The 18,248-nt window shown below is 45.6% G+C and overlaps 1 protein-coding gene across 3 annotated transcripts in view; it reads left to right on the top strand.

Moving 5' to 3' along the window:
* Nucleotides 1-18,248, top strand: part of LOC137545772 (uncharacterized) — a 71,988-nt gene that overhangs the window by 16,976 nt on the left and 36,764 nt on the right. Inside the window, exons 1-2 of one of the 3 annotated variants that reach the window (XM_068267390.1) lie at nt 104-433; nt 6,503-6,919. In XM_068267390.1, coding sequence (XP_068123491.1) covers nt 6,520-6,919 — 400 coding nt within the window. In that variant the 5' untranslated portion in view covers nt 104-433; nt 6,503-6,519. The other 2 variants (XM_068267381.1, XM_068267373.1) reach the window with 2 other exon arrangements.

Genomic DNA, 18,248 nt, shown 5'->3' with positions numbered 1-18,248 from the left:
ATATACAATCAAGTAATAAATTCAGGGGCGGCGCTACACTGGGGCTTGCCGGGGCTGAAGCCCCAGCTGACAAACTGTAAGCCTCCCCCAAAGCCCCCCCAGAGCTGAGTGGACTTAAAAAAAACAAAACCTTTCCCTCATGCTGCTGCTGCTTAAATGTTCTGTCCTCATCAGTGTCGTTGTTAGCTCAATTTATTTCTAGCACGTGCCGGTATCAGCCCCATTGTGCCCCGAACGGGCATTTCTACTGTACAAAATAGTCCCGATTGCTGCATATTTACACTAGCTGTCTGACTCAAAGGCGTAAGGATACAGGATTTTGCAGCTGCAAGGCGGAGGGATACAGTTTCAGCTGACAGCGCGGGTGTTTGAAAAGCTTTTAGGAACTAGGAAGAGGAATGTCTGATGCTGTAGTCAGAAATCAGCGGTGTCTGTGAGTGTTTCTCCCCCACGACTTCACTCACACCACCAGTGGACAAAAGGGCAGATCATGGATGTCTGATAGCTGACACCAGGGAGAGGCGCAGGCACGGAGGGATTACTAGTGACTAGTGTGAGTCTATGACATCCAGGGAAAAGCAGCAGCAGGATAGATACTGTGAAAGCAAGCAGGGATTCTGGGCATACATTAGAATAGATGACAGATCACCAAGTACATTTCTCTTAGCATGCAGGGAAGTTGGTTACTCTGCTGTGCAGGGAAGGGAGTCACACATCCTCACCATACACTGAAAATAATGCACTTTACCTGACTGCTTAATAGCTAACCTGTTGCCTATTATATGAATGATATGGTGCAAAATCAGGGTGCCTAATTGCTATATGGGAAACGTCTACTTTCAAGTGGTATGTGTCACTAATTGCTGTGTGCTCTGCTACCTTACTACTTCCTACTATCCATCTGCTACCTTAATACTGTGCAGAGGGATACGCTGCCTAACTGCAATGCAGGGGTATAAATGGGGGATACATGCAGTCCTATTGCTATGTGATGGATGCCTAATTACTGTACTATGTGGGACATATGCAGCTGTATTACTATGTGGTAGATGTAGTGCCTAACTGCTAAATGGGGGATTTGCTGCCTAAAAATTGCTATGTGTGAGATATTTTTGGCTGTTATGTGGGGAGATTCTATAGGAGACTTTGGAGCTAATCTACTTTAGGGGACCCAGCAGGAAATCTAGCTAACGTGATTGGGTGGACGGCATGCTCTTGAACTTATAGGTTTCAGATAGGTTGTAATAAACTACACCCACGTTGTTCAGCCAATCACAATGCTCTGTGCGGTAAAGGGTGCTGTGATTGGAGAGCTGTACCCTATGAGGTTTCCTGCTGGGTCCCCTAAAGTAGACTAGCTCTGAGACTTCTAGCCTTATTTTTGTTGTGGTGACATATAACCTGTCATTGCCATGCCCACAAACACCACAGTATGTCGCACGGTTTCCTTTTATTGGTGCCCAGAAGTGCCCCGAATCTTTTGGGATGCTGGCAACTCCCCTGCCCCTCATTCTCCCCTGTGGAGGTGCTGCTGCCACCGCTAACTCACCTCACCTCAGATCGGCGGCGAGCAGTAGATAGGAATCAGCCAGACCAGCGCATAGCAGCCGCACGGTGGACTTTATATGCTGGACGTGACCGATGATGTCACTTCCTGCATTTGAATTCACCGCGTGGCTGCAATGCGCTGTTCTGGCTGACTCCTATCTCCTGCTCGCCGCCGATTTGAGGTGTGTTAGCGTCAGCAGCAGCACCACCACAGAGGAGAATGAGGGGGGGGGGGGGTATATTTAGCAGCCGCGGGCGATGCATGATGGCTTCTTCCTCCTCCATGCCCCCAGACAGACCCAGGACCATGGGAGCCACATACTTCTCTTGCTGCCACTCAAGTACCAGCTGCTGTGGGGTCCTGGGCTGAAGGATGAGGTCAGTGCTAGAGGCAGGAATGAGATGTGCTGCTGGGGTTACAGAGGGACATGGGTGTGATATGCTGGGGGAGGGGGGTGGCTGGAGTGTGATGTTTTGGGGGGGACAGGTGTGTGATGTTTTGGGGGGACAGGTGTGTGATGTACTGGAGGGGACTGGGGTGTGATGTACTGGAGGGGACTGGGGTGTGATGTGCTGGAGGGGACTGGGGTGTGATGTACTGGAGGGGACTGGGGTGTGATGTACTGGAGGGGACTGGGGTGTGATGTGCTGGAGGGGACTGGGGTGTGATGTACTGGAGGGGACTGGGGTGTGATGTACTGGAGGGGACTGGGGTGTGATGTGCTGGAGGGGACTGGGGTGTGATGTGCTGGAGGGGACTGGGGTGTGATATGCTGGAGGGGACTGGGGTGTGATGTGCTGGAGGGGACTGGGGTGTGATGTGCTGGAGGGGACTGGGGTGTGATATGCTGGAGGGGACTGGGGTGTGAGGTGCTGGAGGGGACTGGGGTGTGAGGTGCTGGAGGGGACTGGGGTGTAATGTGTTGAGGGGGACAGTATTGGCCTGTTCTGGAGTGGACAGGGGTGTGATTTTCTGGGAGTACAGGGGTTTTGTGCTGGAGGGGGCACGGGTGTCATGTGCTTGGGAGACAGGGGTGTCATGACACCCCTGTCTCCCCAGCTCACAATACCCCCTGTTCTCCCAGCATGACACCCCTGTCCCTCTGTTTCCTCAGCATACATTTACTGGTGAAAGGCTGTCTGTCATTATGCGCATTTACTGGTGAAAAGCTGTCTCTTATGTGCATTTACTGGTGAAATGCTGTCTGGGGAAACGCTGTCCCTCATTACATGCATTTACTGGTGAAAGGCTGTCTGTCATTACGTGCATTTACTGGTGAAAAGCTGTCTCTTATGTGCATTTACTGGTGAAACTTTGTCTCTCATTACGTGCATTTACTGGTGAAATGCTGTCTCTTATTACATGCATTTACTGGGGAAACGCTGTCTGTCATAATGTGCATTAACTGGTGAAAAGCTGTCTCTCATTACATGATTGTTGATTGATGCTTTTACTGGTGAAACACTGTCTCTTACGTGCTTCTTACGTGCATTTACTGGAGAAACGCTGTCTGTCATTACGTGCATTTGCTGGGGAAACGCTGTCTGTCATTATGTGCATTTACTTTATATTTTTTTTATGCAACTACATTAGCTGGTACAAATACATTAGTTAGTCCCTCCCACACGATGTCATGACCACACCCACATGTTCGCCGCTTCGCGCGCCGCAAATTCCCCCCATGAGCCCCGCCTGCCAGCCATTGTGCCCCTCTTGAGCCCCCCCAGAAATCTGAAGCTGGAGCCGCCACTGAATATAGTAAAAGAACAACTATCAATGAAACTGTTTTTTTGTAAACCCCTCATACCTATAGAGATTTTAGCCAGCAACGATAAAATGCTTTCCAGAGATCTCTTAGCACAGCCTGTGTGGAAAAAGAAGCCTTTTTTTACCAGCTGTTTTGTAACAATTTTGTGTTGGAATCGGGGTTAGGGGAGGCAGATCTAAACTGTTACTTGGCTGTAAACTGTTTATTTTACATTGCGTGACAGAGAGTGAGACACAGGAGCGCACAGACAGAGCCACAGTGGATGATTATTTACACACATTTGAAACTATATTTCTGTTTTCTATCATTCTGATTCCAGATTCCAGTCACAGATTCCAATCACAGTATTAGAGCCAGTGAAGATTGTTTCTGTATGCTTTATGTGCTGACACAGACTCCTCCATATTAATACCCACAGTGAAAACTGTTCTCTGTAAATTTCATTTTCTTCATATAAAACATAAAAAGATGAAAAAAAAGCCTTTGTATTACTATTTGCCGAGCTGCTTGGTTACTCTCTACTAATAACTGAAAATATATGTGGCATTTAGAATTTTAGTTTACTTTGATAGTTGTCCTTAAAGAAAAATATTACTATTTTGTATGCTGATGAAAAACTACTAGAAGTGTTATGTTTGGATTGTAGATTTGCCTTTAGCAAGCCCCCTCCCAAGCTGTGACATTATCTCCCAGTCTTTTTGGCTTCCCTACAAATTGTCCCACCTGGCTTTTAACCACAGGGTCCATCAGATGTTTTTTTTTATAGATTCTTTATTTATACAAATTTTATAAATATAAATAACTCGTTTTCACATATCATTCATTTTATATTGTCATCAAAATACTAATTTCAATACATAAAAAACCAAACCCCAAACATCCCGAAAAAGAGGAAACCACAAAAAAAAAACCAAAACATCTAATATAAGAGAGGTCGCAATAAATATCTTCTTCTTATCCTGTCAGGTGTCACCGAACTCTTCCTTATAAGCTCTATCTACCTTTCCCAAACCTACTCCTTTTCTTTCTACTAATAGGTACCTCCCTTATCTACAACTCTCATACATCTCAGACACATCCCACTCTCACACATCCCTTCACATCCGTACACGAGGGAGGCCAGATCCGAATGCCAGGCTTCAATTCCTACAGAGCAACCGTTCATGTCCATCAACTTCCATTAATTAAGTTCCCTGATGAATGCCGCTATCTTCTTCCACCTCCTCTTCACTTCCTAATCTTCTAAATTCTTCAGTCTCCATAAAGTCACTCCATCCCCTCCAGGCCTCTTGTGCTATGGTCTCTCCTTCAGATGTTAATATTCCATGTGTAGATACTGCTCCTGTCACCATCCTGCACTCCAGACTCGGCTGCAGTAAAAGCTTCCCCATTCGACGATACATTAATTATAACGAGATCAGTAGTGTGTGGCATCACCTGCAGAAGGTGTAATGTGCAGTACATTGAATGCAGAAGAATATCTGATCATTATAACGGGGCCTCGCGCAGCACTGTGAATATTTTCAATGTAGAGAGGCATTTTAGGCAGGAGCATGCCAGTGACATGAGCACTTTCGCCTTTCAGGGCATAGAAACAATAACATGTCCTGTTAGACGGAAACACATATGAGAAACATAACCTAAATTATTGTTACGTGGAGTTTTTTAGATATTAATGCTTGGTACCCACATGCTAGGAGGTGGGATTTGAATTTGATATTCTAATATCCTTTTAATCCAGTTACTTGTATTGCATATTTTTAATGTAGTTTGTAGTAGAAACATAGATATAAAATGTATACTGGGTTCATTTGAAAAGGGCGCCTGAAAACAAGGGCGCCTGGTGTAACCCATATATGCCAAATACGGCTACAAACGGCGCCTGGTGTAGCCCATATGCCAAATTCGGCTACAAAGGGCGCTTGGTGTGGCCCATATATGCCAAATCCGGCTACAAAGGGCACCTGGTGTGGCCTATATATGCCAAATTCGGCTACAAAGGGCACCTGGTGTAGCCCATATTCCAAATTTGGCTACAAAGGGCATCTGGTGTAGCCGAAAAGCTAGTTTTAGTTTATAAAAAGGATGCTGTTATAGGCATCTCACACAGAACCCTCCCCTGATGGTGCCTTACCCTAAGACCCCCCCTGGTGGTGCCTAACCCTAACCCCCCCTTGGTGGTGCCTAACCCTAAACCCCCTGGTGGTGCTTAACCCCTTACTGGGGGTGCCTACCCCCCCTGGTGGTGCCTAACCCTAAGACCCCCAGTGATTACTATGACCTAACTTCTCCCTACTCTCACACAGAACCCTCCCCTAGTGGTGCCTAACCCTAAGACCCCCTGGTGGTGCCTAACCCTAAGACCCCCTGGTGATTGCTATGATCTAACTTCTCCCTACTCTTACACAGACCCCCCCCCCTGGTGGTGTCCAACCTTAACCCCCCCCCCCCTGGTGGTGCCTAACCCCCCCCCCCTGGTGGTGCCTAACTCTAAGACCCCCTGGTGGTGCCTGACCCTAAGATCCCACCCCCCCCCCCCAGTGATTACTATGGCCTAACTTCTCCCTACTCTCACACTGAGCCCGCCCCTGGTCGTGCCTAACCCCCCACCCCTGTGTTGCCCAACCCCTAAGACCCCTCTTGGTGGTGCCTAACACCCCTTGGTGGTGTCTAACCCTAAGACCCCACCTGGTGGTGCCTCAACCCCAGGGGGGGATGATGCCTAACCCTAAGACCCCCCTGGTGATTACTATGACCTAACTTCTCCCTACTCTTACACAGAACCCTCCCCTGGTGGTGCCCTACCCTAAGACCCCCCCCCCCTTCCCCGGTGGTGCTTAAGCTTAAGACCCCCCTTGTGTTTCCTAACCGCCCCTGAACCCCCGAAACTAAAATCTCAGCTATAAATAGATGGCCATTAATATGGATGGTCAATGGCAAGCGTGCAGTTCAGCCGTCCATCTCAAAGAGCCCTTAGAAAGGTAAATATCTCAATTTTGTCAGTTTCACCAGTTATAACCACTAGGATATACATATGTATATTTTAGAATTTCCATGCAGTTATGATGTCATGAATGGGAGTCAGCAGATCTACATTGGTTCACCTATCACTTTTATAATAAAAAAAAAAAAAAATCCAATAGAACATGGAATTATCCTGGTAACCAATTTCTTTTAACTGATAGGCTTAGTCATTGGGAAGATGCTGGTCAGCCAGGATCCAAACAATGTCACTCACCATCCAGGGGATACGGCCACTGTAACCTGTCGCTGGAATCATACAAGCGCCAGACGGATCAGAGTGAACTGGACGAAATATTCACCTAGCGAGGAAGAAAATGGAACTGAATTGTCTAGTGGCTTGTGGCCCAGTCAGAAAAATACGACCACAATGGACCACAATAGAAGTTCTTGCACAGCTACAAATAATAGAGTTTCTTGTACAGTTACAAATGACACATCAGTGATGACTCTTCATCCTGTGACAGAGAATGATAATGGACTGTATATCTGTCACATCACTATAGAAATACCGGTGCTGGATGCAGGACAAGGAAACGGTACTCGGTTACATGTGTTTCATTTTCAGGGACCCTCAGGTGGTAAGTGTACATCATATAAATGACTATAACATGTTATATATGTGTAGGTATATGAACAGATGCATGGGTGATGCAGTTACTACCACACATTTATTAAAGAGTTATATGGAATTGGAAGGATCATGGCTGTCTTCTGTTTTTTCATCTGGTTGGTCCACCTTAATTTTCTGAGTCATTGACCAACAACAACAGTATGCAGATCGGGTGTTATGAGCCCACTCGCTGTATGCTTGTTCCAGGTGTGTGACCAGCACATCAGCATGTCAGCTAATCAATACGCATTCAACAGTAAATAGAGATGCCAGCTTCCTTATTCAACTTACATCTGGATTCTTTAGGGTCCTATCACACATTGAGCTAGATTCACTAAACTGTGATAACTCAAATATCACACCTTATCAAAGATATCACACCTTATCAAAGATATCACGCCTTATCAAAGTTAACATGCCTTATCAGAGTATCATAGCGAGTGCTACGAACCCGTAGCGGCTCAGGCAGGACAATTGCCATTGCCAATTAGCAGGCATAAGTTTGTAGCGCTCGCTATGCTACTCTGTTAAGGTGCGTTAACTTTGATAAGGTGTGATATATTTTCATAAGATGTGATATCTTTGATAAGGTGTGAAATTTGAGTTATCACGGTTTAGCGAATCAAGCCCATTGTGCGGTGGGAATGTCATTTGGTAGAAGAGCATACCGCAGCACATTGCACCATTGCCATAATTGTGCTCCCTGCGGAAACTGCACGGACAGCCCCCCACTCAGTGACATGAGGCTTAATTCATCAAGCTGTGCAGCTAAAGCAGTGCAGCTTAATGTTCTGTAGTGCATGCTATGCACAGAACTGCATTAGGCAATGATGGACTGACATCCAATAGTCTATCTCTATTACCAGAAATTGTTCTTGTAATATGCAGCAGCTGTTTTTTGACTAGGATGTAATCTTAAAGAGACTCCGTAACAAAAATTGCATCCTGTTTTTTATCATCCTACAAGTTCCAAAAGCTATTCTAATGTGTTCTGGCTTACTGCAGCACGTTCTACTATCACCATCTCTGTAATAAATCAACTTATCTCTCTCTTGTCAGACTTGTCAGCTTGTGTCTGGAAGGCTGCCAAGTTCTTCAGTGTTGTGGTTCTGTGATGCATCTCCCCCCTCCAGGCCCCTCTCTGCACACTGCCTGTGTGTTATTTAGATTAGTGCAGCTTCTCACTTCTCTATTATCTTTTACAAGCTGGATAAATCCTCCTCTGAGCTGGCTGGGCTTTCACATACTGAGGAATTACATACAGGCAGAGCTGTCTGCACTCTGCAGGAAGAAACAGCCTGACACTTCAGTGGAAGATAGCTGCAGGGGGAAAGAAACACACAAATGATCTCTTGAGATTCAAAAGGAAGGGTGTATACAGTCTGCTTGTGTATGGATGTATTTTCTATGTGTGGACATACTGTACATCAATCTACTTCCTGTTTTGGTGGCCATTTTGTTTGTTCTAAACAAACTTTTTAAAACTGTTTTTAACCACTTTTAATGCGGCGAGGAGCAGCGAAATTGTGACAGAGGGTAATAGGAGATGTCCCCTAACGCACTGGTATGTTTACTTTTGTGCGATTTTAACAATACAGATTCTCTTTAAGGGCATCTGACAACAAACACAGAGACCCCATCAGAAATATTTTTAGTCGCCAGGCACCACTGGGTAGCGCCTGGAAATGGGTTTGGCACATACAATTGCTAGTAAAGTAGAGATAGGCAGTATGAGAAACGCATAAACAGTGGTACAAATTAATAATTGTTATGTAAATTAACACAGTAGCGGCCGCGAATGAAGTACCACGGTAACGATACTTCATAGAAACAGGGCCACCCGCAGTTAATCTTACGTGCATTGCTAAGGAAGCAACGTACGTAACTAAGGAAGACACAATCCTTACATGGCAGTGAGCTCTGCTATGTAAGGTCTGCATAGCGCACACTACTGCACATTAAGCTGCGCTGCTTTAGCAGCACAGCTTGATGAATTAAGCTCCTGCTTACCAGCAGGAACTAGTCACGCAATTTTCCTGATCTGCACATGCATCCTGCATCTTTAAAGATTGTGCGCGGTGCCTTTGACCCATATAGAGTTGTGTGCCGCACAGCAGGGGAGAGTACTACAACTCTAATGTTAATTTTACACGCATTACTTCCTTACCAATGCATGTAACATTAACTGCGGGTGGCCCTGCTTCTGTGAAGTATCACTACCGCGATTCTTCACTCGCGGCCGCTACTGTGTTAACCACTTCAGCAGCACCGGGTTTTTTGCTTAAAAACCAGAGCAATTTTCACATTTTAGCGCTCCTCCCATTCATTCACCAATACCTTTATTGTATAACAAATGCCTCAATTGTAGGGCAGTGTCAAATGGGGATATGATGGATCTAGGGATAGAATGGTAATACCATAAACATAAAAGATATAATAAATATCCTCGTCATGCACATGCCAACAAAATACATGTAAAGCGAAAATAGAAATGAGAATTGGCTCTTGGGTGCATGAAAAGGACAGAAACTTTATTCATATATCAAACAATGTCAACCAGCATAAAAAAATATATATATACAATACAAATATCCCATAAATATTCAAAACACCCCCATAAAATTACTCCTCACAAACCCCGTAACATCTCAGGGGCTGCAGTCCCCCGTAAATGATATGTACATATTTTGTGATAGCCTGCACCATGGAGATTTGGTAATAGTGCCACTCATATAGATGGAACGGCCAGAGATTCAGCCCCAGCCTGTAATGAGCAATTCATAGCCAGCATCTACAAGCACAGCTCATGAGTGATATTCCTGAAGCATGTAATGGACACAAGGGAGCAAGTTGAGCAGCAGCATCCAGAAAGGCACACATAAGCACAAAACCACACTGGAGCTTGAAGCAGATGGACAACGTCTAAGCAGAGAAATGGCAAGCAATAAACATAGCCAATGATGTAGCCTAGTGATAGGCAGTAATCCATGTAGGCAGACAGTCCTCCAGTTGCAACCTATACACAGGTGAAGCAAAGCTGAGAAATCTCACAGGTGAGAGCAAAGCATGTGTGGCAGATGCAGTTAACAGTCCCCCAATCGCAGGGCATGTGCAGCCAAGCAAGCGTGTGTGTGCTTAAAATGGTGTCCACCTCATAGTTACCATACTTCAGAAGCAAAGTTCATATGGCAGTCCAGGTACATGTTGAGCTTCCCTTGTACTGACAATCGGCTAGCTTGAGTGGCCTGTATGTGAAAAGTCCATGGGACCAAGGAGGTGCAGGCTGGAGGGGATGTGGGAGTAAGAAGGACGCTGTCAGGAGAAGCCTGACATGTTTCGCCGCATCTAGCGGCCTTTTCAAAGGCAGACAGCGTAGAATCTACATGGACGCCATAACGGCGTCCATAAATACTGAATGCGGCTGCGCGGCCCGCCCCCCGACCCACCCCCAGTCACAGACATCATCCTCACACGCCCACCAAACTTGTGGGCGTGTATATGGCCAGCAAATGGAGCGCAGTGCGTTCCAACACATGCGTCTCACACAGCGGCGCCCGATGGCGCCGGGTGGATGACGTCACAAGAGGCCGCCAGATGGAAGGATGGAGGGACAGGACAGTGAGCCGAGGCGGACAGCGCAGCAGCACACAGCACACCATCTATATAAATAAACAACAATGTGTAAATGTTAAATTAAAACTAATAGTAGAAAACAAAAAACAAAATTGATAATACTATCACAGAATTTCTGAAAAAATATTAATAACGTCATGGACATGGACATATAGATGTACTCAAATGTACCATGGTCCATAACACACACGAGTATCAATAATAAGAGAGAGATCACTGTCCTGTCCCTCCATCCTTCCATCTGGCGGCCTCTTGTGACGTCATCCACCCGGCGCCATCGGGCGCCGCTGTGTGAGACGCATGTGTTGGAACGCACTGCGCTCCATTTGCTGGCCATATACACGCCCACAAGTTTGGTGGGCGTGTGAGGATGATGTCTGTGACTGGGGGTGGGTCGGGGGGCGGGCCGCGCAGCCGCATTCAGTATTTATGGACGCCGTTACGGCGTCCATGTAGATTCTACGCTGTCTGCCTTTGAAAAGGCCGCTAGATGCGGCGAAACATGTCAGGCTTCTCCTGACAGCGTCCTTCTTACTCCCACATCCCCTCCAGCCTGCACCTCCTTGGTCCCATGGACTTTTCACATACAGGCCACTCAAGCTAGCCGATTGTCAGTACAAGGGAAGCTCAACATGTACCTGGACTGCTATATGAACTTTGCTTCTGAAGTATGGTAACTATGAGGTGGACACCATTTTAAGCACACACACGCTTGCTTGGCTGCACATGCCCTGCGATTGGGGGACTGTTAACTGCATCTGCCACACATGCTTTGCTCTCACCTGTGAGATTTCTCAGCTTTGCTTCACCTGTGTATAGGTTGCAACTGGAGGACTGTCTGCCTACATGGATTACTGCCTATCACTAGGCTACATTATTGGCTATGTTTATTGCTTGCCATTTCTCTGCTTAGACGTTGTCCATCTGCTTCAAGCTCCAGTGTGGTTTTGTGCTTATGTGTGCCTTTCTGGATGCTGCTGCTCAACTTGCTCCCTTGTGTCCATTACATGCTTCAGGAATATCACTCATGAGCTGTGCTTGTAGATGCTGGCTATGAATTGCTCATTACAGGCTGGGGCTGAATCTCTGGCCGTTCCATCTATATGAGTGGCACTATTACCAAATCTCCATGGTGCAGGCTATCACAAAATATGTACATATTTACGGGGGACTGCAGCCCCTGAGATGTTACGGGGTTTGTGAGGAGTAATTTTATGGGGGTGTTTTGAATATTTATGGGATATTTGTATTGTATATATATATTTTTTTATGCTGGTTGACATTGTTTGATATATGAATAAAGTTTCTGTCCTTTTCATGCACCCAAGAGCCAATTCTCATTTCTATTTTCGCTTTACAATACCTTTATTGCTACTCATCAGATGTAAATGATCTATATCTTGTTTTTTTGCCACAAATTATGCTTTGTGAGGGTGATATTTGCTTTTAGTAATTATGTTATTATCTGTGCATTTTAAAGGGAAAAATGAAAAAAAAAAAAAAAAAGAAAAAGAAAAAATACACTATTTCTCCATTTCCATCCACTATAGTTTTCAAATAAACAATGTTACCATAGGTAAAACCCACACATTGTATTTGCCAATTTGTCCTGGTTATCTCAACATTTAAATAATGTTCCTAGTACAATGTATGGCGATAATATATTAGTTTCTGGTTTGTGTTTTTTGTTTTCTCATTGTACTCCATCAGTAATTAAAAGCCCTTATCTTCATGATTAACAGTAATACACTCTCATGGCATACATATTTTAAAAGCTGAGTCCCTAGGGTAACTATGTATTTTCTTTTCAATGCTGTCACTTTTGTTTTTTATTTACAAGTATTTATTTAAGGGTATAGAGTACATGACAAAACAGTTTTATTGCTTTTCATTCAGTTTTCCGTTAAAAAAAATCACATGACTCAGCCCTCAGTAGTCAAACAACACAAAATCTATTCTCTCACTTGTCACGGTTAAAATGATACCCTATATACATAATCAGATAGCTTATTGGGCATACAGCACACTGTTTACCACAAGTACGCATATCTACTCCCCTGAGCTTCAGATGAAGTTTTGTGGGGAGTAGATAAGCGTAGCAAGGGATTCAAAGTGGTTAATTTATACAACAATTATTAATTGCACTCCAGTTTATGCTTCTCTGTAGTCTATACTGCCTATCTCTACTCTCTACTGCCAAACCCAGTTCCAAGCACTACCCAGTGGTGCCTGACGATTAAAAATATTTCTGACGGGGTCTCTGTGTTTGTTGCAGATGCCCTTAAAATTACATCTTAGTCAAAAAAAAAACTGCTGCACATTACAAGAACAATTTCTGGTAATAGAGATACCGACTATTGGATGTCAGTCCACCATGCCAAATGCAGTTCTGTTTCATGTATGGTCCTAGAGTTACACCTTGCAAAGCAGGTTTTTTTTGGCACACGCCGTGTTGCGCCGAAGCTTGGCGTGGCTATAGCAGTAAGGCTATAGTCCATGTCCCGGGCAGGGCCGGCCCTAGACTTTTTGCCGCCTAAGGCAAATTTTGAAAAAAATATTGCTGCCGCCGCCCCCCCGTGGGGGAGGGGGGGGGGCGCCGCCGCCGAGCTGGAGAGGTAGCGGGCAGGGCGGGGGTATTGGGCCTAGCGGCGGGGAGGGGGGGTCGGACCCCCCCCCCTCCCTCGCCTGGGTCCCCCGTCCTCCGCTCCCCTCCAGCCTTAAATCCATCAGAAGCGCAACTCTCGTAAGAGGCAGTGGGCGGGGAAGACTCACCTCTTCCTCGCTCGATCCAGCGTGCGCTCCACTGACGTCCCTTCCTGCAGCGCCGTCCATTTACAATACAGTGGGCGGCGTTGCAGGAAGTGACGTCAGTGGAGCGCACGCTGGATCGAGCGAGGAAGAGGTGAGTCTTCCCCGCCCACTGCCTCTTACGAGAGTTGCGCTTCTGATGGATTTAAGGCTGGAGGGGAGCGGAGGACGGGGGACCCAGGCGAGGGAGGGGGGGGGGTCCGACCCCCCTCCCCGCCGCTAGGCCCAATACCCCCGTCCTGCCCGCTACCCCTCCAGCTGGGCGGCCGGCTCCTCGCACCCTCCGACGGGCGGATGCCGCCCCTAGAAATTTGCCGCCTGAGGCAAAAGTTTCACCCCGCCTCATGAGCGGGCCGGCCCTGGTCCCGGGCACGGGTGATTCAGGGATCCAGTGATTGCCGGACCCCTAATTACTTCTCCTCCAAGTTGCTATGACTTGGAGGGGGAATAGTAATGGACGACGCCCAGAATTTGTGTGGCAGCAGGGTGAGCCTTCATTTGGCTCACCCAGGGGCGTAGCAAAAGGGGGTGCAGAGGTTGCGACCGCATCAGTATTAGCTCTCTATTGGTCCTGTGCTCACAATAATCACTTCTATAGATACTTTGAATAGTGGTACTAAACTCATCATCAAACTGTTCCCCATCCCCTTCTTGCACTTCTGACACTGTAGTAGCCATCAGTGATGCTCGATTCGAATGTACCCAAATTCGATTCGAGTACATTCGAATTCGGGTCTGGGTCAAATTCGGATTCGCACGGTTCGAATGGACTCGAATTTGATTCGGGTGCATTCATTCGGATCCGGGTCAGGGTAAAATTCGGCCGAAGTCGTGATCCAAAACCCGCCGAATTTAAGGGTTAATTGCAAAGCCCCCTTAAGTGCCAGAATCACCAAATTTGCAGGTTATGTTAAGAAGAAAAGTGGGAGCAAGGGGAATTTTTTTTTCAAAAATACCTTTTACTTTTTGAGTAAATCGATTTTAAAAGTTCAAAGAAAAAAACGATACATTTAAATGCTGGTCAATGACAGATCGTGGGAAATATTTCCCAGCAGTTAATAGCAAAGGCCCCTTACATCCTAGCAATACCAAATGTGCATAATATGTTAAAAAGATAGTGGGGTAAAAAAAAATATTTTTGGGGAATGTTTTGAGTGTGGGAAATCTGAAAAAAAAAATGGCGTGGGGTCCCCCTTCCCGAGCCTCTGTAACCCCTTGTCCCCCATGCAGGCTGGGATAGCCAGAATGTGGAACCCCGGCCGACTGGGGCTTCGCACCCTGAGCTATACCAGCCCGCATGGTCCTTGGTATAGTGGGCTCCCCCCCCCCCCCGGAGCCCTTGTCCAATCCATGGACAAGGGGCTCTTACCCACCTCCGGTGCCCCAGGAGGAGGTGGGGGTGACAACTCCCTGGGGGGGTTCATGGTGGCATCTGGGAGTCCCCTTTAAGAAGGGGACCCCAGATGCCCACCCCCCTCCCAGGAGAAATGAGTATAGGGGTACAAAGTACCCCTTGCCCATTTCCACAAAGGGTTAAATGAAATAAAAACACAACCACGAAAAAAGTCCTTTAATAATCTTAATTCACCAGAAATACTTACCTGTACATTTAAAAAAATGTTCCCATGGCAATATCCTCAGTAATGATCCAACATATACAGTATCCTCTTATCTTGCGATCTTCAATTAAGTTGATTGAAGATCTCCCACGGCAATTACCCATACTATACCTTAGAATGCGTCCTGCCGACGTATAGCGCCGGCTCCCGCTGTCCTCCCCGCCTCCTCACCTGTCACTCTCACCTAGGCTAGTGCCCTCCAGGTTGAAAAACTGAGATAGCCGCACTAGTGGTTGAGACTTGAGAGAATGCACACATGACAGGCAAAAGTCACTGGCAGGTGGCAGCCGAGGGTAGTCAGTAAAAAGGCATAAGATAAGGCAGTTGGATAACAGGTTTTAGCAAAAAAACATATTGAGGTCAGGACAGGGATTTACCTAGATGTCAGCATGACCAGCTCTGGGCAAGAGCTGGGGAGAACCTTTTATGGAATACTGATGGCGATTTGGTATGAATGTGCATGCCCATTTGCATTTGCTGCTCTCTACAACTGTGCACTTAGGGCCCGACCCTGCATCTATCCATAGTCATTAAACCACAGCCAGCAACGTGCATATGCAAAGAGAGTCTTGGACACCAGTGCAGGATTGAGGCCACATGTTTATTACGCGTGGCAATGCTTTATGGTTGATGTAAAAGCCCTCTCAGAATTGTTCTCTTTCTGTTTGTGTCAGGGTTCAGAGGACTCCACAAGACAGGAGGTAAAATGTCATGCATACCGTTGCATCCCTACTTTGTAAATGAAATGACACATAATAATTACAAAAGGAGTGATCTTACCCAAAGTATTTTTTTTTTTACAAAATATTATTTTTTTATGTTTTTTTATTTTTATTTTCCTCCCTTCCCTCCCTCCACCCAGTGCATTTCCCACTAATCTCCGCCCACCACTCTTGACACCAATTGGCGTTAGGCGGACCTGGGGGGGGGGGCACTTTGTGACTGCCCATTGGCAGTAGGTGGTTGCAGAGCAGTTAAAGGGGTCTCGGAAGTCTTTGGAAGCACTCATGTCCCAGACTGATTCCGCAGACGAGCTGGCCCATACTGTGTGCTCGCACTTGCGCAGTACAAATCCGCCTGTCTTTGGAAGCACTTGGGGACACAAGTGCAACCAAAGTATTTCAAGGACTCCCAAAGGCGTGGGATTTCAACAGGGTGCAGCAGTGCACTGAGGGCACGGAGAGAGGACCTGGAAGGCTCTATGGGATCGGGAGCCACCCCTCTCCATAGGTAAGTAACTAACTTTATTTTACAGGTTACTTCACATTTGCTGTAAGCAGCTGTTTCAGGGAACAGAGCAGTGACCAGAGGAAACACCAGACTAAGCAAAGAGATGTCTTTGTAATACAACTTGTTATATATATATAAAATATATTAAGACTATGTAATATTGTATTTTTCTTAGGGAAGGTGGAGACACACTTTAAGTCTGATTTACTGAGTCAAAGAATTACAAAATGTGATCCTTCAGATTAGTATGAATAGGTGTTTGTATTCATAGGACAGGATGCAGTATGGTCTGCAGTGAAATCACAATGTACAATCACTTTGCGTCCAATGGGCCAACACTGAAATGAATGGCAATGCATGACCAAACATGAACAAGTCCGTTATCATTGTTTGGTATGATTCACACAAGAGCCACATAGGGAGTTACCACTTTGTCTCTGACTGTGTTCTGACTTTTTAAGTAAGGGAAGAAGGTACTTGAGTTTTAATGCAAGTGCCACAGTGAGAGCTGGACAGAGTCACATTCCCGTGAGCAAAATAGAATGACCCACATGCCGACACCATCAGTCAGTGCTGCACTAATTAGCAAGCCGGGAACTGGACCATAATAAAACATTTAGAGTCAAAACTCTGCCTTAATTTATTATTGTTTAAATGTATTGGTGTATTTGTATATATAAACAATACTAATCGATTATTAGTCATCTCTGCTGCAAGAGATTAGTCACATTATTATAACCTTTAATAAACAGTTTCTATTTGAAAAGTTACTGAGAGGGTTAACAACAAAGTGAAATTTTCACTTTGCAAGGGGTGAACAAACGGTGTCTTTTATTGCAGAGTGCTTGCTAGGTAGCTGCTTCCACACTGGACAAATATTCCTTGATCACTATAATTGCTTTAGCATGTGTTAAAACGTATTGAGGGCAGTTTTTTTTCAGCAAAATTCTCTTCTGAAACAGCCCTGCATAATCACCGAAGAGCTGGGATTCTACACCAAAAACAATTATAAATTAATTTAATTATGTACTATTTCCATCTAACGACTCCCATCAATGCTGTTCTCTGAGCTGGGGAACTTGCTTTCATCCACAAGCAATGTCATCTGTGTAATAATCACAGGTGTAAAGACAAAAAGTAAAATAGTATGGAAACAAGTTTCTTATTGTGTGCTATGCCAGACCTCTGTTGAAAGTATCGTTTATTTGCACTTCCATAGATGTTTTATAAAGATGGACAATTTTTATAACACATCCTTGCATGCTTTATACATGCTAAGAGCTCAGCAAAGGCTCAGAATTAGCGGGGGTGTCCAAGTTCACAATCCTGCATTCAGAAATCCAAAGTTACGCCAAACACAGCGCTTCAGCACCCAAACTAGTGGGCTGGGTCACGGGGTGGTGGTCCAGAGCGAGGAGGAAGCATCAGAGTCACGTGAAGCAAGGTGTGAACTATACGTGAGTGACCTCCCCATCACCATGTGTATTAGCTTGAATGCTGAAGTACTTGTTTGAGTTCAAGATCCTGCATTCGGAAACTTGAAATATGCAAACACCAACACCACCACTCAGAATTAAATAATAAATGCCCAGCGTGCCACTCTAAATTGTTTGCTGCCAGTGACAGGCAAATATGAAGCCTGTTTTCTATAAATCAGGTCCAATCTGCTATTAGTACAAAGCTGTAACGATCGGTGTCAGCACGCAGAGAGAATCTGATTATTGGTGATCTGCAGTATCACCAAGAATACAGATATATACCCGATTATTGATGATCTGCAGAATCACCGATAATACAGATATATTACTAACCTCTGGACACCTATGTATATAAGAGTGTTTGGTGTAACAGTAATACTTTGAGAAACACACCTGATGAGCAGGTGACCTTTGGCAGTATAGGCAATACTGCTTTTAGAGAGTACAGGAACCTTCCAGCAGCCTGAGACTCTCCAAGGGGTGGAGTCAGGCTGGTGGTAGGAAGGACCAGAGAGTGAGTGACACCTGA

This window comes from Hyperolius riggenbachi, chromosome 1, assembly GCF_040937935.1.
Source record: "Hyperolius riggenbachi isolate aHypRig1 chromosome 1, aHypRig1.pri, whole genome shotgun sequence".
NCBI classification, from domain to species: Eukaryota; Metazoa; Chordata; class Amphibia; order Anura; family Hyperoliidae; genus Hyperolius; species Hyperolius riggenbachi.
Note: the sequence above shows the minus strand (reverse complement) of the source record. Positions and strands in the feature narration are given on the sequence as shown.